The 26,150-nt window shown below is 36.0% G+C and overlaps 2 protein-coding genes across 6 annotated transcripts in view; one reads left to right on the top strand and one right to left on the bottom strand.

Annotated features, from left to right (window-relative positions):
• Window positions 1-19,454, bottom strand: part of LOC132151771 (gamma-aminobutyric acid receptor subunit alpha-5-like) — a 29,929-nt gene extending 10,475 nt beyond the window's left edge. The window contains exons 1-8 of one of the 3 annotated variants that reach the window (XM_059560130.1): window positions 19,188-19,454; window positions 18,733-18,973; window positions 18,095-18,179; window positions 17,756-17,880; window positions 16,832-16,898; window positions 16,177-16,398; window positions 8,722-8,804; window positions 921-1,064 (exon numbers count right to left, since the gene is read on the bottom strand). In XM_059560130.1, the coding sequence (XP_059416113.1) occupies window positions 921-1,064; window positions 8,722-8,804; window positions 16,177-16,398; window positions 16,832-16,898; window positions 17,756-17,880; window positions 18,095-18,177 (724 nt within the window). In that variant the 5' untranslated portion in view covers window positions 18,178-18,179; window positions 18,733-18,973; window positions 19,188-19,454. Of the gene's footprint in view, window positions 1-920; window positions 1,065-8,721; window positions 8,805-16,176; window positions 16,399-16,831; window positions 16,899-17,755; window positions 17,881-18,094; window positions 18,202-18,732; window positions 18,974-19,187 lie in introns of those variants that run through there. The other 2 variants (XM_059560129.1, XM_059560128.1) reach the window with 2 other exon arrangements.
• The window catches only part of LOC132151770 (gamma-aminobutyric acid receptor subunit beta-3-like), a 76,791-nt gene that overhangs the window by 1,782 nt on the left and 48,859 nt on the right, over window positions 1-26,150 (top strand). For 2 of the 3 annotated variants that reach the window (XM_059560126.1, XM_059560125.1), the window contains exon 2: window positions 20,751-20,798. In XM_059560126.1, coding sequence (XP_059416109.1) covers window positions 20,751-20,798 — 48 coding nt within the window. Of the gene's footprint in view, window positions 1-20,750; window positions 20,799-25,233; window positions 26,094-26,150 lie in introns of those variants that run through there. The other variant, XM_059560127.1, reaches the window with a different exon arrangement.

Below are 26,150 nucleotides of genomic sequence, written 5' to 3'. Positions count from 1 at the left end.
ATTGTTTTAATTGGATAATATTTAATTTAACAAATGAAATATATACAGTACAGACCAAAATTTTGGACACACCTTCTCATTCAAAGAGTTTTCTTTATTTTCATGACTATGAAAATTGTAGAGTCACACTGAAGGCATCAAGGGCTATTTGACCAAGAAGGAGAGTGATGGGGTGCTGCACCAGATGACCTGGCCTCCACAGTCACCGAACCTGAACCCAATCGAGATGGTTTAGGGGTGAGCTGGACCGCAGACAGAAGGCAAAAGGGCCAACAAGTGCTAAGCATCTCTCTGGGAACTCCTTCAAGACTGTTGGAAGACCATTTCAGGTGACTACCTCTTGAAGCTCATTAAGAGAATGCCAAGAGTGTGCAAAGCAGTAATCAAAGCAAAAGGTGGCTACTTTGAAGAACCTAGAATATGACGTATTTTCAGTTGTTTCACACTTTTTTGTTATGTATATAATTCCATATATAATTCCACATGTGTTAATTCATAGTTTTGATGCCTTCAGTGTGAATCTATAATTTTCATAGTCATGAAAATAAAGAAAATTCTTTGAATGAGAAGGTGTGTCCAAACTTTTGGTCTGTACTGTATATATATATATATATATATATTTGTTAAATTGAATATTATGTATTCCATCAATACATGTATCAAATAAAAAATTGGTTGTATATAAAACCAATAATAATATGCTTAGAAGAAATACAGAATACAAAATAAAATAACAATACAAAATAAAGCTCCATTGCCAGTAAGTATTGTTTATGGGCATTACATTTTTTTCAGTTTAGGCCGGTACTACAAAATATTTTGGACCCTGGTCCTAACTAAGTTGAATCACAGATCTTACACCAAATGACTGACTGACACTCATCACAATGAATGTTATTAGGTCAGAGAAAGTGGTTTACCTCTACTTGTGCTGATATCTTCTGTACCAACAGTGTGACCAATCAGATGGTATTGGTTGAGACGTGACCCTTCCTCTGCCACAACCACAGACATGCCAGGGCCTTTGGTCCACTTATAAACCACTTCTGAGATAGGGTAGGCATCTGGAAAAACACACAGTAGTTTACACTTATTGTGCAATGATGACAGTTATTAACTAGACACCACGAGTACCTGGAAGATTAGTTCAAATTAAATGTAATCTGTTTAGTCCCGTCTTTGAATAAGGTTCAAACTCTTGATTGCACAGTCATTGTCAGTTGACTACATTGCGATTTACATGCAGGCAATGTTAATTTCTCAGATTTAGGAGGTACACCTGACAATCATGGGGAAATATCAGCTTATTTTATTAACAGAGAGCATGTTTTTCTGACTCTGCCAAGTGTAGAGCCGGGGTAATACATTTAATCATCTGCAAATGTGTTGAAAAATAGGATCAGACCAGGAGGGTTAAAAAAATAGATTTTCATAGACACCTGCACCAGAGGAACACCTCGATAAAGTGACACAACCTGAAGAGATAGCAAGTCTTTGCATATGTTAAAAAGTGTAACCTCTGTATAGTTATCATGCAAAAAAAGCTAGAGTGTGTGTGTTATAAAAAAAACGGCCACTCTTTTATTTTATAATTGACTATAATTATTTTTATTCTATATTTATGCATTTCTGTTATATAATTATTTATGTATATTTATTTATTTTACTAACTGTAATCAACTCATTCAACGCAACGTGAAACCAAATTTTCACTAGATGCTTGTTTCACATAAAATAGCTGCAGCTTTACAGTTTCTTAACACTCCATTTTTTCCCTTTAGTGACATTCAATCTTGAAGCAAAACATTAATCCTGCCACTCTCATGCCACATATCTCCATCAAAATTAAAATTGACTTCAACCATCTAGACTGAGGGATTATTCTGTCAACAATCTGCACACACAGACGTTCGTAGCCTTAGATACCCCTAGCAAATTCCTGCAAAGTAATTCCCAAATTGTCAGTCTCACCACCCCCACTCCTCTATTCTTCCCTTGACAAGGAAAATCAAACTTGCTATCCACCTTTGGGAAGTATTCAAACACAGTTCAGTTATGGTGGGGCTTGGGTAACCCTGCAGATAATGTTGTACTTTTACCAAAAACTTTGTCATATTGCCTTGGATGGTCGCAGAAAAGGCTCTTGCATGTTGAAATGCTTTGATACAATAAGGTATTATATAAGGCATCATAGGAAAAAATAGCATCTAGGCCATTCTCAAAGACACTTCTCAGAATGGACAGTGCACTTGAGGACCAGTCCACACATTACCTGTTAAGACTCTATAGTGCACCAGCCAAATGAGATTGTAAAGTAATAGTAATACTGAGTGCTGGGATAGAGAGCATAGTTAGGTAGTTAGTTCAAAATGCTAAGTCCTATAATGTTCTATTTTTAACTACAGCGTTTTATACAACATGCAACACTTTTGGGACAATTGTACTGTATTTTTACGGTCAACTATAGAAAGTTCTATAAACAAGTCACAGTGGGTTTTATTAATGAAATATACACATAATTATTTAATATTTATACAATTTTTTGCTTAAATAGGTCGATTTACACACAAATGGCTTTAAATAAAATGTACAAACAAAATTAATAAAATTATGTTTCAAAAAAAGGCCCAGTTTTTTTATAGAAATGAATCAATCTCTCTGTATGTTTAATTGTAAAATATCTTCCTCTGGTATTTTCATGTTAATTGTTTTGTTGTTGTTATTGTGATAATTCCTATGTTTCTCTAAACATTGAAAAATCAAGTCCGTCTGAGCTGGTATCAAGTCTGTATTCTGTGTTATCTCCCTTTCTGACACACAAAAACAGAGCACATTACTGCTGTCATCATTATTGTGGATTTATGATATGAACCTTTACCGACTGTGTGTGACATTTCAGATGTTTTGAGAAGCCTGAAAAAAACCTGAAACTCTTTTTTAAGGGTTAGATATCAGTTCTCCTAAGGCACAGTGCTTGAAATGGAAATTATGGTATAATTATAAACTACAGTAATGAACAACATGTGTATGAGGGAAATACAGATTTTGTTTGTTTATTATAACCAGAGCACTGTGGGAGAAGTTATTCTTACTTTTTTTTAAATAATGTGGTCTGTAGACATTAAGGAAACAGCATTTGATAAACCAAAGGAAGTGAAAAGGTCTAGCTAACAGAGGACAAAATATTTCTCGTAGGTCATAGGTGAAGACTTGAGGGAAACAAGCGTAGCTCTTCATTACGACAGGGTCACCACAGCCCAAAGAGAATAGAATAACCTTCTTACTCACACACGACTGAAACGCTTTCCAGTAAAAGGAATTTGTTTAGTGTGGATTAACTTGACAGAATGTGTGCGCATATACAGGTTTGGCTATACTCGAGAGAGCCAACATTTTGGGCATGCAACATTCATGTCCTCAAAAATAGAGTGAAACGTCAAAAACCCACAAAGTGATCCTCACTTGATGAGATGTCCTCATTATTACAATGAAACCAGCATGTGTGTGTGTGTGCTTATTTGTGGTCAGGAATGTTAGTTTTTTGCTGATTATTTTATTCCAAGTCTAAATCAATCTTATTTCATTTTGTCATTTCAGTTTTCATTTTGTTTGTGCATCTCATTTACAATCCACTCTTGTTTTTATTGTAATATTGAATGCCTTTCAGCATATCAAATCAATAACAATGTAAAGTAACTTAAAGCACTTAAGTAGCCAAAAATGTGACAATCAAAAATTACATGGGTAAATTAATCAAATAAAATAAAAAGATTCCTCTCCAGATTTTACCACAAAAATTGCAGCGTAAGTAATATAAACTCCATTTATAAAAAGAAATATCAAAAACAGCACTCCCACTTTTTTTTTTTTTTTACAAACACCCACACCTTTCAACCTGTCCCTATAAAGCCTGTATTTCTTAACACTGAGATTATGAGGCTTGGCTGCCCTAAGGTGACCCTAATACACTATACATCAGCTGGTGACATCTTTAGCCATTAGCTAAGCAGGTTGAGAAGCAAACACCATATTCTTAATTATGCAGGATATGTTTGTAATTATAAGGTTTTGTTGCTGAAATGCCGTTTTGTGTGTGTGTGTGTGTGTGTGTGTGTGTGTGTGTGTGTGTGTGTTTAGATGTATTTTGAATGATTATGCATAATTGATTAGTGTATGTCTACTGTTTTTATATATATATATACCTGTACCTTGCCTATATATAGGTATACCTGTATCTCAACACATTATTTTGTAGACCTCTACCTCTATGGTATATCCTCCATTGCTGACCTATGCCTTATCTTATTTCTCCCTCGAAACTCTCTGGGAAGAGATATATTGGATTAATCTGAACGAAAATATGATTCACCATTGGGGACCTTTACAAGGTTGAATCATCTCACAGTAATCTTTAGTCTATATAATCTTTTAAGGTGAATCTGCTGGCACAATAACCCAAAGGCTGTACTGCAGTACAGGAAGTGCTAAATATACACAACTATACCGGTACGAATGTCATCTAATAAAACTTAATGGACATGGCAAAAAGTAGATATAAAAAAGATATACAGACTGAAGAATATGTAGTAAAAGACAGAGAGAAAAATATATTTTAAAAAAAATGACTAACTATTTTTCTTGTAATTTTTCCATCAAACATTGCTGAATAATGGCTGTATATAAACAACCGTTCATTTAGAAACCTCATTTATAGAGCTTTTCACTCAACAGTCTCTACATCTAAACTAATATAAGAATTAAAATGAAAACCAAATTATTTAATCTCTATTTATTAATTTGGCAAGTAATCTTGTAATAACTGGGTTAATGTTCTGTATAGTCAGACATAGAGTTCCAAGCTCCAAGACACTCAACAGTCTCTCTCTTCTCACATAATAAACTCAAATCAACTCAAATCAATATTTCATGTCCAGCCATGCAATAAGTGGGATAATGTACTGTACAGTCAGCTGATCATAACAGCAATACAAACCCTCTTAGGGTGATACAAGACCCTCAGCTTCACACCAGGGACTATTTTTTTGATAATGATCGGATTACTTTACATTAACCATGAAGTTTGTACCTCAGTGTGCTTAGTCCATAGCTGAATATGTATATTGTGTCTGTGGAGATAAACCACAAGAAAGATTGTCTGTGTCTCTCTGAAGAGAGATACATAACGCAAACAATAGTTTCACAACTCCTTACTGCTGTCGTTTACACGGACGCCATTGCCTTTCTAAGGCATTTTGGTTGAAATGATGTTTAAAACCAGGCGTCTGTCACTGTTATCCAACCAGCCAAACAAAAGCTGCTAAGTGCAGACAGAATTTATATAACCCTTTACATAACAGAGCACAATACTTCAAGTAAACACATTTGTTGTGTGATTTACAAGTTAAATCATTCTCTGCTGCCTGTATATAGAGTAACTCATGCAAGGGAAATGATGTTAAACAAGTCTGTGAACTCTAAGTTTATAAGTGCATAAGTGCTAATAAAGGCTACATTTTTTAATTACCACCTGACAATGAATAATTACAGTTTTTCTCAGTTGCTTTGGTACATTTCTTTAATCATCCTTGAGATTTGCAAAACAGTTCATTTCTCAAAACAACTCGTACAAATAGCAAAACACCATGGATTACCTGCAAAAGCCAGTCTCTTGCTCAAAATCCTTAGTTCATCTCTCAAAAATAAATATCTGTGTCAATGAACATGTCAGTGCCATCAGAATGACAAGTCCTTGTGTCATAGTTTACGGATAAGACAGTCAAATCGCTTAGTCATGTTGTCAATATAACAGTGTATGTTCAGAGGGATGTTCTGATGTAAATATATGCCATATATCTGATGTTCTGATATATGCCATATATCCATTTCAAAAGTACATATTTACACATTACTGTATGTGGGATATTGATTGAAAGAGACTGAATAGAATTCCCTGTTACACTTTTGTGTAACTTTCACTAAAAGAAATATGGGCACAAAGATGAAAATAAGTCAATTGTCAGAATATTTAACTCTTGTGTTGTCCTCTGTCTGTACAGTATAAGCTTTCTAACTGAAAATTCATGAGATGAACCTTTGGGCTATTTCAGAGAACCTGTTTATCATTGGTTTATCATCTACATTCTCTTCATTAGTCAAGATTCACTTGCACAATTCATGCCAAATTGACAATAAGTCTAATAATAATGTGTAAAAATAAAAATAAAAAGTGTGCTTGGCAGTTTGTGACAACTAGATTAACCATTTTGCATTTAATGACTTATACGATGAACTAAAGACTAGATGTTTTGAGGGGTAAGACTATTGCACAAAAAACTATATAATACGTTTTGAGCAACATGACATTAGCAACTGATAATGTAGGAAACCACAGATAAATGTGCATAATCAATTGCATGAATGTACAAAAGCAATCGCAACTTGTTCAAAAGAATGAAAAACTGGTTTTATGATGTGTATAAATGACTAGATGATGTGAAGGTTGTACAAGTGGTTTTGAGAATTTCATTTCTGTTTTGAAAAATGCACCAAAGTGACTGAGAAAAACTGTAATACCATTTGAGGCATTTGAGATAGCTCACAGGGTGTTCTGAATCTTAAGTAGAATGTAAAATAAATAAATAAAAATGCTGAGAAATTACTAATTAAACATAATGACTAAATGACATTTCTGTGCAGGGTAGTTCATGTTTATTAAACCTGTACTATTCATTTGTGAAGATCGAGCTCGACCTTCATCAAATATTTACAGAAGTTTAAGTAGTTCTTGCTTCTATAATAAAATAGGTCATTTATGAACAGATCAATGAGAGGGGAAAAAATGTAACATGCAAAATCAAGTAAATGTTGTTGGATATGCTATTGTCCATAAGTAAGATCTGAACAAAACAAGAAAAAAAACTGCCGCACTTAAGGCAGTGGCAGAACTGACAATAAGAGACCTTTTGTAAGCCCTTTAACCACTAAGCCTCGTTATTATTGTTATTAAAATATTTCAGTATACCAAAATAAAAAAGGAGAGTGTTTTTAGAGCACAATTTTTATTTACATTTTTTTTAGACAGCGAAGTATATTAAATTGAGCTAGTGTGGCTGGTTTAACATTATTTTCAAGGATTGTCCACATACATCAATTTGGATTCAGGACAAACCTCACTGGCAACTACAGTTTTACTAGAGTGATAAGATTTTATACTGTACTTCTAACTATGTTGATGCTCTAATTTAAAAATCCATCCAATCACACTGGGAAGCCTATGAGATTCCCAAAAGCACGGATTCAAACTCATTTTAGGACACAGGCCAGATAAGATTAAACGTCAATTTATGCTAGCCGATTATTTTTTTTTTTTTTTTAGTTAAATCTTGGTGTATTCATTGACAGAGTAAGCACGATACACGGTTTTATTTAACATTTGAAGTCCAAGAGCAATTTTAACAAAACTATTATATACACATACACAATTAATAATTAGAAATATTAATTACCACATGCAAAATAAAAAAATTAAAAAAAAAGATGACAGCAGTATCATTTCAGTGTCACTGAGATAGCATTTATTTATATTTTGAACTAGTTTTTTTATCTTTATATTATGTTTTCATTTTAATTTTAACTGAACTTTTATTCATTTTGTTGTGTTTTTGTAATTTTTATTACAGTAGTTTTATTAACTCCGGCAGTTTTACTTTTAATTATTTAAGTACCATTTTGGTATCATGTTAATCTAAATGAAAATGAGAAGTATTGCATTGGCAGCTAGCTGAAATAAAACAAGTTTCTTATTTATTTATTTATTTTATTTTTTACTTCAGTTAGTAAAACTAGTAAGTTTATTTTGTTTCAACTATAATAACACTGGACAACAGCTAATAAAACAAATGTAACATATCAGCTGACCTGCTGTAGCAAACGTGAATAGTTAATTTAATTAAATGTTTAAATGTTAAAAAACATCCCACAGGCCCAACTACCATACTCCATATTCTCAGAAGCGTACTGTATATAATGTCTTCAAAACATCCATTTAGAACTTTAGGTCATGAGGGATTTTACTGTGCAGCTACAAAAATAAAACCGATCAAACATTCAGATATGCATGATCCTGAAACACCAGTGACACCCCTCCTAAACACTTTCTGTCTTGGTATCTGCTCGATCCCAACCCAAAGGCTCTCCGTGCACAGCCCTATTCTGTAATGCCCCGAACATCAAAGAAACCTGAGCCCATCTCAGGTCATTCCTGGCTTCTTAGCACCAAAAAGCCTTCCCTTTGTGTGCGTGAGCGCGGGAGGGTTGGCAGGACACCTTCCTACTAATCTGGTCCTCAAGTCACCCGCCTCTCTGCAAGCATCAGGTGATAATCTTAATCCTACTCTTGGACAGGATGCCACTTGATAATAGGACTAAATCGTGCTCATTATGTGTTCAGACATACCCTAAACACCAGTCACTCAAGCTGTTTCTATATAATTTTCAATTTGCAATCTTACACTTGAATCTTGGTTACCTAAATTAGAGGTATCGTTCAATGCATTTACTTAATAAAATGGATGTAATCTTGCAACTTGAGTACTGACTATATACTTCCTCAGAGGGATTCTTTTATGATTTCTTGGAATCTGCTGAAGCATGTACAGTAAGTTTTTTTGGGGGGATGGCAAATGCTCTTCATTCAGAATAAAACATAGACTATAGACTTACAGCTGCCAAATTTGAGTGGACAGGCATGAGCATCCATAGGAAAATCCTCCAACTGCATGGGACACTCCGCTGATATGGTCAATCTGAAGAGAGAAAAATTTCAATTTAAATATGATTAAATCTAAATCAATGTTCTAAATATCAGTTTTTGGTATAAACATGTCTTAACCTCTGGGCTTCTTCGCCCGAAAACGGGCGAAAACTTGAACGTTTTGAAATGTTTAATTTTTTTGCTTCATCGGATGGGTATGAAACTTGGTGACTTTTGTTGTATTACCTATATGAACACACAAAAAAATCAAGGAGATGATTCTGATATGTTAAAGGGTCGTAAAAAAAAAAGTCACACTTAGCTTCCTCCCGCCCGAAAACGGGCGACATAGGAAATGAATGGGAAATACGAAAAAATAGGAAAACTCAAAGAAACTTTTGGTGGTACAAGCTACAGATCAGCAACTCTGCTGAAAAAAAGTGTACAGCAATGAAGGGGTGACACTCTAGAACATCAAGAGTGCAAATAAGACCCCCCCCCCCCACACACACACACCCACGCACACAAACACACACACACACACACATACACAGATAAACTGGCGACTGCAACAGCAAATTTGAAGAATATTCCACATAAAATCAATAAATGAAAAAAAAAACTTGCTCAAATGCACACACACACACACACAGAGAGAGAGAGAGAGAGAGAGAGAGAGAGAGAGAGAGAAAAAGAGAGAGACTGGTAAGACTGCAACAGCAAATTTTGAGAATATGCAAAAATAAATAAAAAATACAAAAAGAGACTCTCGCTCAAATGCAACACACACACACACACACACACACACACACACACACATTCACTCACACATACACACACACACACACACACACACATTGTGTTCCCTTTCTAACCAAATGCTATAGTTTGATTGTAATCATAATGCAAAACCTGATACTTATCTAAACATTTTTGTTAAGAAAATAAAGTAATCATCTTTTAGAATATCTAAATGTATATCTAAATAAAAAAAACGAATAAGATAGAGAAATCATGTCTAAAACAACAAAAGGAATCAAATAGCCTTTCTACATAGGATATATAGGAAGCTATAGACAGCCTACAGGCTGGTACAGGACATTACACAAAAGTGGCTATTTTTTAAAGCCACTAGATGAAGTTCTTCTCCTGGAACATTTTTTTTTTAGGCTGGCACTCTATTTTGATGTGAAATGCTGCATTTATTGAATTTTTTTTTAAAAAATAAATATAAAAAAAAAATGATATATTAATTCTAATGGAAAAAATAGCTCATAAAAATTATATAATTAATGCAAAGTATCATAAAAAAATCTAAAAATTCTAAATAATAATCAGAAAACATTATAGAACAAAAATATATTTGATTGGTTATCCTGGGAAAAAGTAAAGTACAATTTTAAGGCTTCGCCCGTTTTCGGGCGGGAGGAAGCTAAGTGTGACCCATTTACGAAGAAGCCCAGAGGGTTAAGTAATCATCAACTTAGTGACAATCATCACTGGAACAGCAGCTGTAGCTGATTGTAATTCCATCAACGTTCAATGTCTCATTGAAAATCTTCCTAATGCAGCTATAGGCCTGAATAACGTGTGAATATTAATAGTAAGACTGAGCTTGTGTGTAGCGTTCTTAAATGTATTTATAGAACAAGGGTGCCATCGTGTGCCAGAAGTAGGAATGCTGCCAAATCGGTAAAGTAAATCACTTCTTATTTTGGCTTTAAGCACAAACAAGTCTATGTTAACAAGCCTATAACTTCATGAATACATACAAATTTCCATTCCCGGTGTGTGTGTGTGTGCGTGTAATATGATTTGCACTTGTGAACTTACAAAAAATGTTATTAAAGGTGCTTTGGAATTACATTTATTGTGAAAAGTTATATAAAAAATTGATTAAATTTAAAATGTTTCATGTATACATCTAACATTATTCTAACAGCAGTGTGTGTGTGTGTGTGTGTGTGTGTGTGTGTGTGTGTGTACATGTATGTGTGTGTGAATCACAATATGTCATACACTATTTATATATAAGTCTTTATTCATGAAAAAAAAGAATTTATATATATATATATATATATATATATATAGTTTCCTTTATTCCTAAAAGTTTAAAGCCCCTGATGTAGAGAACACTGCATTGGCTCTGCAGTGGCTGAATCCTAGCTATCCTGTAGCCCCCTCTAGTGGACCACTTATGATACACAGCTTTTTAATAAACCATATGATATTATTTTATAACCATATGATTTCCTGAAAAGATTTAAGGCTAAACACATTAAATGTGATGGAGATGGATTTTGCAGCTGGACAACATCAATTCATTCTATTTGAAAAAGTGCAACGGAATCTGATTGCTGGATTTTATATATTGAGTATATCTAACATGATATTAGAATGATATGATATTGTCAAACTGCCAAAAGGTTTCAGGCACTTCCCATTACAAAGAAGTCATACATTCAACAAATACGTCCATGAGATTTACAATGTCTGGTTGCATAAAGTCTATTTAAATCAATGTTCAAAGTCTGCAGCTAAAGCAAAAATCAGCTAGGCTATTTACAGTAGCAAAGCAAATATACGAGATCAAGTCTGATCATAGCTAGCATTACCATTATGGCTACAGGATGTCTGCCATACTTTGCTGCCCTGTAGTCATTAAACCGTTCCCTCAACATCCCAGCTGGAGCCTATTTAATGCTTTGGTGTAATCAATGCAATAAGATAGTCAGCGTTGACCCTCAGCTGACAGAGTAATGAAGGGTTTGATATTGCCACGCAACTGGAACTGCTTAAAGCCTCCATCATCAGCATCTGACGATGAGACTGGGCTTGAATTGCCTGTGGTTGTATCTCTGACTGGAAATCCTGTGAGAATTTAATTAATGGGGCAGGACACGTGAGGCGCTGTTCCTTCACTTAATCAGCACAGGGCCTTCATCTCTGACAGCTCTATGATAAATTGCTGTATTGGAAAAATGAAGGACTGTCCTCTAAACTCAACCTCCATTCGACCAGCTCACACAACTTTATCAAAACCAGCCATATGAGAGGCGAAGAGCTCGCTATGTACTTACTAAACACAGTTAGTGCTGAGGTCACCATGGCTGGATGTGGAGATGAAATGATGTGGCACTGGGGCCTTGACAAATCGTGGGCTCTCAGAGCTTTATCCTGACAGTGAACTTTATGTTTTATAAAGTTGTTTAAAGCTCATAGTCCCTTTAAAGCTCATAAATTATTATTTTCTGTTCTTCCTTTGGCTGTCTTACAAATTTCACAGGAACATTCTGTAGAAGTTGTATGAATCTCTAAATAACGATTGCCAACTCAATAGTAATATACAAACCTAAGTAGTGATTATAAATAATGCACTTATTAAAATACTACTTTCTTACAGTTTCCTTAAAGAGACAATATTGTAATAGATTGTACTTTTTAATATCAGAAGTGTCTACCTTTCATATTGTATATACAGTGCATGCATGTATCATTGCAATATCTAAACATTGTGGTACATAAATCACTCCAGGACTTTGTATTCATTTGCACATTCACAGTCAAGTAGCAGTTTGAAAAAACATGGAAAAACATATATCTGTTCATTATCTGTACATTTGTATACATAAAAATACAAACACATTAAAAATTAAGGGGTATATAAAAGCTAAAATTTTAACAATTGCTCATTGATTGATTTATAATGCATGTTTGCCTGCTGCACCATTTGTCTCAACACTGAGCTCAAGCAAAGAAGTTATTTTAAAATCATGGCAGATCCTCAGAAGATTTGACAGTTTCTAGAACATCTCCCTTTTGTTCGGTCTCATAAACTCCTTTTTAACTCTAATAAAAGCCTGTAGACTGCATCCCACTTTTAGAATGTGGGTGGTGAAACTGTTTTGCCCTGCTTTTTCATAGCAGCTAAGGTGCTCCTTTCCATCTCTGCAGCAAAAATTAATAATAATAAAAACACTGCTGATCACTTTTCCAGAAGAAATGTGTGCATTAGTGAGTGGTAAAAGGCCCTTTTAATGGTTTGCACTGTTAGTAAATGCAACACTGGGCAGAGTTTATTGTAGGCAAGCTATTATTGGTTTCTAAATGACATACTCTGAGTCATTTCCTCTCAAAGTCATTAATGTTTGACTAATGATCTCGTTCAATCTACGATCCAAAAAAGCAGCTCTATCTAAGGCTTTAGCAACTGAGCAATTTTGTAATATGCATTTGGTCTTGCAATATACAACAGACAATTAAAAAAAAAAAAAACAGCAAACATCCACAAATGAGAAAGAAATGTTTTTCATGTAAATTAAATGATCCATGCTCTTTTTCATTTTTTTTATATTGCTTTAGCCCCACTACATGAAATCTAATTGTTACCTCTTTGTAAAACTCACCAAATCCCCTTTTATATTTAAATTTGAATTGATAAAAGCTAATAACTCATTATATGATTGATCACCATAAGTGTAACCTCAGGGAATAAAAACAATTTATTATTTTTTTTATTAAGCAGATTCTACTACAGAGAGGATTTAGTATTGATGCCATTTGAGATCAACAATAGCGGCTTTTATACTGCACTAACACAGCAGTCTATGGTACTTGGCAGTAGATTGTTTGCTGATGATAGCATGGAGAGCAGAAACTGTAGGTGTGTGTGTGTGTGTGTGTGTGTGTGTGTGTGTGTGTGTGTGTGTGTGTGTGTGTGTGTGTGTGTGTGTGTGTGTGTGTGTGTGTGTGTGTGTGTGTGTGTGTGTGTGTGTGTGTGTGTGTGTGTGTGTGTGTGTGTGTGTGTGTGTGCGTGCGTGCGTGTGTGTTCTCTCCCTCTGCCCTGATGCTGCGTGTAATGGAGCAGACAATCTGTGAAGAACAACTCAACAACAGGGGCATAAAAAATACAGCCACATGGCCTTTCCCACTTTCTCCTTTCCCTTTGTTTCTATCTCTTGCTTTGTCTCATCCCCATCCAACCCTTAGGTTGGAACACCCTTGGATGATTGATTCAGGGCACAAAGAGAAAACAAATTAAACTAGATACAGTAGTTACAGTAATAATTTATAATATTTTGTGTTAGGGCCTGTAAAAATGTTGGCAAGGCAAGTAGATGGACGGACGGACGGACATACTGATAGACAGACAGGCAGAAAGACAGACAGTTGGATAGACAGAAGCTTTGGCCTTGAAATAAAAAGAGAATAAATAAGCATGAGACATCTAAAGTATGTCTAAACTACTAATGAAAAGAAAACAACAAGAAAGATAAACCTAGTGACCTCTTGTGAAAAGACAACCCTGGGAAAAAAAACTGTATAGAGAGAAATCTTAGCTTTAGCAGGGGCATAGGTGGTGGGTGAACCAGCTCCAGGGTAAGTCTAAAAACAGCCAAATCTATTAACTACAAACACCATAAACCCATAGCCGCGATAACATATTTTGAGCAGGGGGGTGTTGAGACGTAAAACCGTGGAGGGGAGGGGCTTGGACACTATGATCCAAAAGCGCACCTTGTGTTAATAAAAGTTTCATTTCTTTGTTTTAATATGAGTGAGTTTGTCTTTATTGTTGCTGTTTTCATTAAAAAGAAATAAATAAAACAATGAACCACAAACTAAGCATTTGTTTTAAAAAGAAGGAAAAGACCTTATTTATTTGGGTTACAATGCAAGTAGGCTATATCCTTCTTATTCATTTTGTTAACAAAAGTTAACAAAATATTAAATGTGTTTTAATAGGCTAATAAATAACCACAAACTACAATCATTTAATGAAAGGGGAATTCCAAAGACTGTTTATTTTCTGTGTTACAATGTGGGTAAAACATATTTTCCTTATTAATATTGTTAATAAAAATTCAAAGTTTAATATACGGTAAGTGAATTTGTCATCGTACTGTTAGCCTTTTTATTATTATTATTAATAATAATGAGCCACAAACTAAGCATTCGTCTGAAGTGAGGGGAAAGTCCAAGAACCTTTTATGTATTTGCTACAATGCGGGTATGTTTTATTTGTTCTGTTTTATGTTTAATATAAGCTACTTTATCATTGTAGTAGCCTATTGCTGATGTTATATGTGTGATACTGAATCAACCGTAAGCATTAATTTTGTTCCAATAATAGGAAAAATCTAACATTAAAGATCAAAATAAGCGCTGATGCGAGAATGCGAGATTGATTGATGCTGAGGTAAATAGATGCTCTCCATCTTTCTCTGCTGTATCTTTGCAATTGCTGTAGATATGGTCGATTTATGTCGATTTGGTTATGGAATAGACATGTTACTGGTAATAATATGATCAAAAAGTTAGTTTAAGTTGAAAAGACTTTCACAATCAATTTGATTCAACTTAATTCATGTTTTACTGTTGCTTATTGTCATTGTAGGCTTAGGCCACTTTTATTCTACAAATTTTAATGATTATACAAATTAATAAAATTAGTTGTATTTATTTTTTGTTACTAAATTGTCATTTATTTATTTTTAACACTGCACCCCCAGCCCCCTATTTTTTCTTGGGCTGCACGCCAGGGGGTGCTGCAGAAGCCCTACTTCCCGCAGTAATGCATAAACATGTATTTTTAGGCAAGAACCAGACATGGGTGTCATGTAGTCTAATAAAATATTTTTAACTGAATTTGTATTTAATGTGATTACAATTTAATTAAAACATTAGAAATTGATAATTATACAATGTTTCCTTCCCACGGTTATTCATAGAGTAAATAAACTACAGACATGACATTATCACTAACCTTTTTCTTTTGCACTCTCAAAAAAAAAACCTATCGTTATAATCACTGAAGCTGTCTACACTGTGAAGTGAATCCCTTACTTACATTGTACTATTGCACTTTGTTGTCTATGATGAGTGAATTGTTGGAATTGTCATCGAACATGCGTGCATGTCCACTGAACGCCTCTGATTTGACATTGTATTCCTTTATTTGTTATATTGCACAACACTAACTGTGCAACATGAGCAAATCTTCATTTAATGCCACAGTCAACACTTTCTATTCATTTGTTAGCAACAGATGTAATAGATTATATTTGTTTGTGCAGGGGCATTTTTTGTCCAATTTAGTGGCATTTTTACCCTAGACCTTGTGGCCAGGAGAAGCCTAAGTCTTACTCACGCTCCGCCTATGAGCAGGGACAAGCTGAACATTCCCACAGAGATTGTACGATGTGGAACATGAGATGCTGAGTTCAGCAGGAGCCGAGTTCATGTGTGCTTAACACATCTGTCACATGGCAGAGCGTTCAACAGTGCAAAACAGGGGTGAGGAGGGCATAAATGAGATGAAGGTCAAATGTATGACTGTACTACCCATAACTACTCAAATCCATTCATGCACAGAGCAGTTCACGTACTGGGTAATTACATGGTGTTATAGCTTTAACTCGTACCTCATGGTGTACAGCAATGTCCCATCATCCTTCAGTCTCAGAAGCTTGTTGGGCGTTGTCATGTTGTGAGCAATGGATTTTTTGCCATTAAGGAAAAAGGTGTCTGGTGTCCAGATGTTGCTGGCCAGCAGGTTATTCAGAGGTAGCATTTCCATGGGCCCCTTGAAACACAGACGCTCATCCTTCCAGCTTTGTCGGAAAAACACATCAATGGTGTATTCCTGTTGAAATGAGAATGTTAGTGTCATTAGTGTGTACCTGAAGGCAGGGTCATTTTGAGGGACCCCGCTCCTCTGTGATGATGAGAAGGAGGGGCCCACTGAGGCCTCCCCATAAACTTTTTCTCCAGTAGCCCATCAAATAACAGCACCAACCTTGCCTGAGGCAGAATCAAATGTCTCACAAGACTCAATATAAAAAGGAACAATTGTATCATTCATCAGATCATACTGTAACCTACCTAAGATATTGCATGCAGAATTTCAGGAAAAGTTGCAGAGGTGAAGTAATGTTAAAGATGGAGGCATGATTTAATGTAGGGGGTCTTGATGAAGAGAGTTCTCAGGTGGGAATTTCCTGCTGTAGAGGTTAATGAATGGTTTTCTGGAAAATTGAAATTTCTTCATGAAGAAAGGATATGGTTTAAATACTTAACATCTCAGTGTCTGACACTGGTCCAAAGCTGGTCACAAAGATGTTGGTCTTAATTTCTGTCACTTTCTCTGTAAAATCACAAACAAATGTGATTTATTAGATCGACTTCAATTTTGGTCATTGCATAGATAGATAGATAGATAGATAGATAGATAGATAGATAGATAGATAGATAGATAGATAGATAGATATTATAGTTAACGGTACTAAACTTAAAACCATAAAAAAACACAGTAAATATATGTGTAAATATAATATAAAATATACAGAATTTCCATTAAAGTATGCTTCGATTTGGCCACTTTGCACTTTCCTTCTCAAAGCACTAAATCAAGTCCAATGCCATCATTCGTCAATTGACATCACACTGCTGCCACTACAGCTATGAGATGTGCTCCCCTAAACTCACTAACGTGGAAACAGAGCAGCCTGCGTTTATTCTGCTTCTCTGGAAAAGAACGATAGCTTTCTCAAGGTCAGCAGGCACATTGATATCGTCTCTCTCTCTCTACCTCTGTCTCTAGCAAGAACACTGTAATTGAGAGTGCCGGGAAATAGTGGCTGTTTGATTTTCACAGAGGACCAGCCAATTTCAGTGATCACTTCTGCTCAGCGTAAACAGCTGGATAAAAACAAGACTTTTTTTCTTTTCTTCGTACTTCTTTTTTTCCCAGTTAGTGAATTGAATAGAAGCAGCATCTCTTTCTCTCCTCTTTTTTTTAATGAAAGTCTTTCATTAGAAAGGATGAAGGCTTTCTCTATGTTTTTTAAAAACCATTTGCCTTTATCTGAAAACATCTTTTCAGAATAACTACTAGAGGTCAATGCCAGACATAAATGGCACTAATATACAAAGAAAAAAACGCCTCTCACTAAAGCACAACTTTGCAATAGATTATGGTTTAAAGATGGAAAGGCAGTTTACCTCCAAGCCCAGGTCGCAGTCTGTTATCGTAGCCATCCAGCAATCCATCCAGGATTCGTGTGAATACTGTGATGTTATCATTGAGCTCTGACTCTTTAGGAATCCCTGTAGTAGACTGGGAAAGGCTGATGCACAAGACCACAAAGATAAATAATAACTACAAGTATTTAGCCCCCATCCACCCTTCAAACATGACCACAGTGATACAGTACAATGGTCTGAAAGTCTGAATCAATATGAATCCATTATAAACATATCCTATCTTACATTAAATAACTCCTGCAATAAAAAATATGAAGTCGGAATAAAATAGAAGGTTAAGTTAAAGATGTAATCTACCTCAGACGGCAGGTGAAAGTCGTGAACAAAACACCAACCCAAAGACTTCTCATTTTGGCGCTGCAATTTGGTCCATATCCCATACCTGCAAAAGTCCAGGATAAGGAGTTCATTCCAGCATTATAATAATCTGACCATTCTCCATGAAAATCTATTATGCACACTGTAATTTAAAAAGAATATTAAGAGGGGGAAAAAAGAGAGTTTGAGGTGTATAAAAATCCATTAAATGGGATGTTCAGTAAACTTAAAACAACAAAGATCATCAGAGTATTTAACCAAATACTTTATCATTATTATTCATGCAATTACCACTCGTTTTTATTTTGTTTTATGCATAATGTAATGTATTTTCTCATTTTAGATTCTAATTCAGTCTATTATTTAAATTATTTATTTATTTTTACGCAATTCCAATGTCAAGAATCCGTTTTATATTTTTGTGCATATTCCATGAATGCTAGTTCACATTTCTTTCAACACCATCGTTTGTAAAAAAAATCTTTAGGAGCGCTGAGTTTGCAGCAGCTATAATTCATAGTTTTAACAGCCTCTGGCGTATAAACTTGTCTAACATTTACAGTGAGCCCTACAAAGCAGAATTGAGCAGAGTTTACAGTAAAAGCCTCGTATCTTACTTTAAATACCTGAATGGTGCAGTGGATCCACGATGAACAACTGCAATGAATTTCTTTTGAAGCAGTGAGCAAAATCCCGCGACGTTCAGCTTACAGCAGTGTGATGCGTTATTCTTCAGATAATATCCAGTCTTAACCATTCAGGCTCATTGTTGCGTCCTCTTCTCAGATTGAGTGACTGAACCACCGCTGCAGAGCATCCCTTCCTTTCCCCCGCATCCCACAGACCTCTTCATCACTCCTAAATCCAATGGAAGGACAGTAACCAGACAGCACAACAGCCCTTAAAACAGTCCTTTTCTCTCTTCCCCTATTCCCCCTGTAGTCAACACATTCCCTTTACAGACCATTACTTTCCCCCTTCTTCCCTCAGTGGTAGCCTAGTGCACGACATCTCAACGCTTATCTGCGCAACCGTTCAAGCGTTACAGAGTTTAACAAGATTTTCCGCTTACCGGGTCGCCGGTTTGGACGTCCGTTGCTCTCCCCACTCTAGCCCGACTATCACTCTAGTGGCATTTGTTCGTGTTTGGGACTAAAGTAATAGGACGTCACTTCTGCGCGAGCTGCATAATTACCCCCCGAGGGATATTTGAGCGGCCGTTTGGGGTTTGAAACTTATCTTGTTTGAGCTTATTCAGAGAAAAGCGCGATTACCGCGGCGCCGGACTGCGTTGCAAGCGTGGACGCTAGAAAATGAGTGGATTTCCCCAACAATTATGCTTACTAGGCATTTTGCGCACGAGCGTTTACCCTTAGCCCCCCTCCCTCCTCCCCCCGACTCGCGCCAGTCTGTTTAATGAAGGCTCAAGGCTGGCTTCCTCTACATGCGGAGTATTACATCTCCACTGGGGATATTTATTGTTTAAAAGTATCAGTTTTACTCAATTAAAACGAGTTGTAAATTAAACAATCGTCCTGGGATTAAATTAAAATATGTACGAAGCCTAGTTAAATAAATTAATCAAGGTATCAATCTAAGATACAATATTGATTTGGCAGGACTACATACAATAAATGGTTTACGATAGTAGTAGAGTTGATTATTGTTTTATAAAAAAAAAACAGTGAATAGACACGAGTAGTAATGAGGACAGCCATCAGAGGGAACTCTAAACCCATTTTTTCTGATGCTATCACTGCAGTGCATCAGTCGATAAATGAAAACCTTAAAAAGCTCTTCCTGCTCCAATTTCATGTTATCCATAAAGTTATCCATAGAACTATTGAATTAGTTTATTTTATAAATGACACACTTAATGCTGATTTGGGCTGACAGGACGTATGGGAAATGTCTTTAAAAATGTATGAAAAATTGTGGCATTGCACTATTCTAGGGGTTATGCAAAATCCTAATGCAAAAGTATAAATATTATAACTTCAAATATAAAACAAGAATTCCAGTAAAATACACTCACTATGGGTATTTTGTAATGAAGTAATGCATATTGAAGATGTTACACTAATTTACAGCAAGAGAACTAGGAATGTATATGATTCAAGCGAGTAAATTAAACATTTGCTTTGGGTTGGCTTTAACGGTCACAGTGCTATTGAGAAAAACATCCGTCAGGACGGAATTTTTTGTGAGTTCATGAAGATTGTGCAAACAGTTTTGTTGTGTAGGCATAATATGATATTGTAGTCATGTATTTTGGGGATTGATTCTTTTTTCAAGCGCTTTTGTCTGACTTCTGACTTCTGACTGACTCCATTGATGTGCACTTTCAGAGATATTCAAACGAGAAACAGCTGTTACTTCTACAGTCCACCTGTGTCCTGCAAGCATCTGATAATTCTGATCTAGTTATGTGTGTTTTATGTACGCATATTTAACATATCTTTAATAACAAAGATTAACAAAACAAAATTTGAACTTCAGACATAAAAGTGATGCTTTTGGAATAATTTTTTACTAGACACAATAAGAAACATCACAATTGTTTACAGAATGTGTTAATTCTAAAATTAGTAACAGAATGATGGGAATAGTAACATCACCTCCTTCTGTTTTGCAGGAATGCTGTGGATGGGAATAAAAAGCTATTTGCAATCTATGACACAAGGTAAGTTACTCATTGTGTATGATAAAAGTACATTTCATAGCATTTTACACTCACTATTGTTTGCTGCACGCTGAAATATTTCACCCTAAAATTTAAATCAGCTGACCTACCCTCAGGATGTACATGCGATTATTTCTTAGGAACAGATCTGAAGAAATTTAGCCTTACATCACTTGCTCACCAGTGGATACTCTGCATTGATTCCAGCTAAAGTACAATTTTAATAAGTCATCTGGTCTGAATCAGGAGAGAAATATGCACAGATCAAGCACCATTTACAAGCGAAAATAGTCCTAAACAGTTCTAAATAAATGTTGTTGGATTTTGTTGTGAGAGAAAAACAGGATGGGCTTTTTCACTGAAGGAAGCATTATTATGGATTATGGATTGGTATTTTAAAGGAAGATTATAAAGTTAAAAATGCTTAATGATGGATTTGTTTGTAACAAACACGCAGCTTTTCACTTCACAATCTGTTAATTTATTGGAGTCATGTTGTGGATTACTGTGATGTTTTTATTAGCTGTATGAACTCTCATTCTGATGGCACCCATTCATCATCACATAGGATCCAATGGTGAGCAAGTGATCTAATGCTACATTTCTCCAGATCTGTTGGGGTGAATAAACAAACCCATGTATATCCTAAATGGCCTAAAACTTTCAGCAAATTTTCATTTTTGGGTAAACTATTCCTTTAACACCACAGGATGCATCTATCCGAATTCTTCAGGTATTATGAGTGAATTTGCAGAGTTCTGTCTCAGTCTAAAACAAATCAGACCCGCAATGTCAGTCACGTACATACATTATTTATTCAGCAGAGTGCACTATTCACTCCATCCAGAGGATCTATTTATCTGTGTCCATTTAATCAGGAGGGGGTGGTGGGGGCATGCGGAGAAAAGAGGTCTCCTTCATCTGCGATTTTACAAGAATGTAAGGAAAAACCTTTCAATGGAGGCCAGTACAACCATGTTTTCATTCCCCCCTTTAGTGATACTACCTCACCCCTACAGTAGATCCGAAAACAGCTTCGATAGTCCAGAGGGCGAAATAAAGCAAAGTGTCTTGTGAACTTGTGGACACGGCCCTATAACTTACAATTAAAGGGGTCAGGGGACCCTGGGCATTATAAAGGCAGAGACAGGGATCAAAAGGTTCCAATCCTCCCACAGCCTGTTTGACTAGTGATACTTTAAAGGCTTTAACAGCATTTGGCTTGGTGTGTGACCATGACTTTGTTGCCATTTGCTCAACCCACACATTGAGGAGCCTTTGCATTTGCAGATGATGTGTGAGTGGAGTGCTTTGTTTGGATGATGGGATGTGGGTGTGTGTGGATAAGTGCTGTTCAGAGCTACCCTCACTTTCCATCTCTCTCCTTATAGCTGCTCTTCATAAACGTTTATACTGCAAGATGCTAAGAAATCATTCCCTATATTTATGGCTACAAAGAAATTCCCAACTTTTCTGCAATGATACTGAATATCTTATAATCTATCTTCAAACTTAAACGTTTTTTTAAAGCGATAGTTCACACAAAATGAAAATGATGTCATTAATTGTTCACACTCATGTCATTCCAAACCTGTAAGATTTCATTCATCTTCAGAACACAAACTAAGATATTTTTTATGAAATCCGAGAGCTTTCTGACCCTGCATAGACAGCAATGGAACTACCACTTTTTGTGCACAAAGAAAAACATAAATAACAGCTTTTTCAATTCTTCTCTTCCACATCGGTCTCCTCCACCATTCACGAAAGAAGGATTTCAAAAACTTTGCTCTTCTTTTAAGCATTACTTTTATATGAATTTAACTGAATTTGAATTAATTTTATTTTAATTTACTCTTACTTCTTTGTTACGGAAACAGTCTCTGTTGTATAAAGCACTATATGACAGGGCTGCACAATTATTCGCATGCGTATATAATGCACATCTTGTCAGCAAAGCCGGTTCTATGATTAGTAGTAAATCTCCAGCACGTACTTTCATATGGAGCAGCATTTACAACACAGAGCCGTAGTTCACTGACAAGCTACACAAAATCGCATTTATAATCGTAGACGATTTAGTCGGGCGATTATAAAATAGAAGTAATCGTTCTGCAATTATGAAAGCTGTTTGCGTAGCTTGTCAGTGAACCATAGCTCCGTATGGTAAATGCTGCTCCATCTGAAAGCACTAGAAAAAGTACCATATTTCATAACATGTTTTTACTCCAAACTCACTTCATAACATCATTTCATAGTATTGTAAGCAATGATGAATGCTATGTCAATTAGCGTTGCATTATTATATACTTTATTATAATAAAATTATAACAAGAAAAACTTATATATATATATTGTCGCAGTCGTGTGTTTATTAGTCACATTGAATTAATGAAAGCAGTTAAATCTTCTTTTTAATCAGCAACCGCTATAAGGATTTCCTGGGTTTCTTCTGCGAGGCATATTTGGAGTTTCAGTGCAAGAGCGCCCTCTGGCCTTCGGATGGAGATTTACTAGTGATCACAGAACCGTGCTTCACTGAAAAATACACAGGACAATCGCAGCTTCTGCTAATCGCAATTTATCGCCTCTGCGATTTAATTTGCATTAATAGTGCAGCCCTACTTTATAAATAATGACTAGTGATAAATAGTGACATGATTTGACTCAATTCTATTTCAGTCAAAATTAAAATTGCAGTTCTGCATTGTGTTCGCTATTTCAATACAAATTCAGTTCAAACTCAGAAACTGGATTGTAATTTTAAAGGCATTCAATGAATCCTAACCTGGTACAGACAGGACCAACTGTCCTAAAATATATTAAAGAATATTTGCTAACAATTAAAAAAAAATGAGGAGGGGGGGGTCAGTTTTTTTTTTTAAACCTTTCCCAAAGGCTTCCCCCTGCACATTTTGTTTCAGCAACAAACAACGCCTTCATCTAACACACCTCATTCAACTCATTAGCTCATTAATAGAGACTGCAAGACTTGAATTGGGTGTCTGTCTACTAAGGGAAACATGCAGTGCTGGGGGCTTTCAGGTTGAAATCCCCTGATCCTAGATATACTGTATCTATCATTTTAGACTAATATAGTCCTAACGATTTTTCAGGCAGTGGATCAAAAACTAAATATTGCTACACTTACAGAATAGTAGGCTATGTACATGAGAACACAAGAAGACCAGGCATCCAATAACATTTAAGTGGAGTCTCAACCCTCGCCTCTCTGGAATAAAGCTTCTGAAACAGTACCAGGAAGCACAGCCACATCCTCCTGCATCCGGCATTTGCTTCTAGAAGCATTAGGGCAGCATCAGTCCGCACACTACAATCTTAATGCAGCATGAGGGATATAAGAAGGCCACTAACTTCAACCACTGACTGTGTCAAATCCACCAACAGCTCTCGTAAACAACCTTTCCATTCAGTCAGAACAATGCAAACCTATTTTTTGTACACAGGTCAAATTAACAGGATTAGTTTAATGAGTTTTTAAAGCTTGGTAGAAGCCATTACACTTGTGCTTAACCTCCAGCAGACTGTCAAGCCTCACTGAAAATCTGATTATGCATAATAAAATTGTCTAGAGCCTAAATGGAGGAGCCTTAATATCCACTGATGGGGGGGGGGGGGGTGGTACTGAGAACAAGTAATACACTATATCATATTATCAAAGAATGTGTCAATAAAGCAGCATTATCATTCTTTCTCTCTGTCACATGATGTTCTGTTTATCACTGTTAGTATGCCTGTGTGCGTGCATGCAGAGGTACAGTACAGGAGATGTCCTGATGAATGCAGTGTTCTAATAAAATTCCAAAGTACTGTCATTTGATACCACCATACCTTGTTGCAGCAGATACTGTATGTGCAGCTAAAATGCTTTTCAGAGAGAAAGAGAGATTACCAGCGTCCATAACATAACTCGAATTGGAGGAATGAGCTGAGTAGCAACTTAACATTGATTGACTGATGTATTGATTGATCGTACACCTCAAATGCATTTTAACATTTAAACAAAGCTATATTTGTGACGACAATCATAAGAATGTGATAACAGTGGTTTTCTACTTCCATGATTTTCTTGTTTCTCTCGCTCTCCTGCTGTAGTCAAACTTCTATGATTACTGAAATCATATTTGAAAAATACTAATTAAACGAATCAATACTTTTATGGTTCTGACTTTCTGTGTTCAAGTCACCCGGCAAGGAAGCACCAAACCTAATGTCTACCTGAACAGCAAATGATGAATTTGCACCACAAGAAGTAACGTTAGTGACTCAGTCAGTATTGTATTTGTTGTAAGCTGTTTTCTCCTGATTTCTATTTCAAATGTACACTCACCAGCAATAATGGCACAATACAGAAGCTGTTTATGAATAAATCGCCTGAAAAACTTACCGTTTTATTGCTCTCCATGACCCAAGAGATACACCGAGGGGAAACAAAACCCCTCCCAGTTGTTCTCGTCAACTTTTACTTGCGTTGAATGTGCGCTTTTATCTAGTAGACAATGAGCCCAACGAAACAACATGTGTTTACCGTTATGTAGTTTTTGTTTGAACCGACACTTAGAAAGAATACCTTTTCGATAAACTCCGATTTACATAGGCTACCAACAAAACGGCGTGCGCACCGAAGCTTGTGGAATGTCACGTGACCACTATACTTCTACTGAAGTCCTCCTGCTCACATACCAATTTCATCACACTCTGGTCGACTCGGTCATCAGTTGTCGAATCAATAGCGGAACTTTCAGTTTCAGTTTCCAACTCTCACGTTCTCCCATCTAATAATAATTTTATTTTTTGCGGTATTTTTGAAAAATAAGTTAATTGACTCGTCAAACCACCCTTTGCTGAAACATAAGACTGAGACTTCAGCAGAGGGTGTAGAGTCGGGACAGAACAGCTACGAGCGTCAAAACCGAAGAATGGAGATTTGGCTGAGCCCCAAACACCGACTCCCCTTCTGCATGCTCCGGTAGTTTCATGGGCAAAATGCATTGTATTTACCGAGCACCTAATCAAGCAAAGCAGTCTCCGCAAGAGTGCGAAATCTCGGATCGCAGCGATTTATTTACGCGTGTTTGACATTAATTGGAGATCTTTAGGAAAGACCCACTAATGGAATAACGTTACATAGCTACGCAAGGAAAGCTTACAACGTCCGTTTTGTCGCTCGATTCCTTGCCTGAAAGTATAAGGAATGTTTGGCATACAGAAACGAAGGCTGTTTGGTGTTCTTTCATTACCGGTAATTGTGGCAGTGATGTGCTGTGCTCAAAGGTAAGAAGAGCTGGTGGAGACCATGGCGCGAGAGCATAGACCTCCTGGGCTCTAATA

Source organism: Carassius carassius, chromosome 10 (assembly GCF_963082965.1).
Source record: "Carassius carassius chromosome 10, fCarCar2.1, whole genome shotgun sequence".
In the NCBI taxonomy this organism is placed as follows: Eukaryota; Metazoa; Chordata; class Actinopteri; order Cypriniformes; family Cyprinidae; genus Carassius; species Carassius carassius.
Note: the sequence above shows the minus strand (reverse complement) of the source record. Positions and strands in the feature narration are given on the sequence as shown.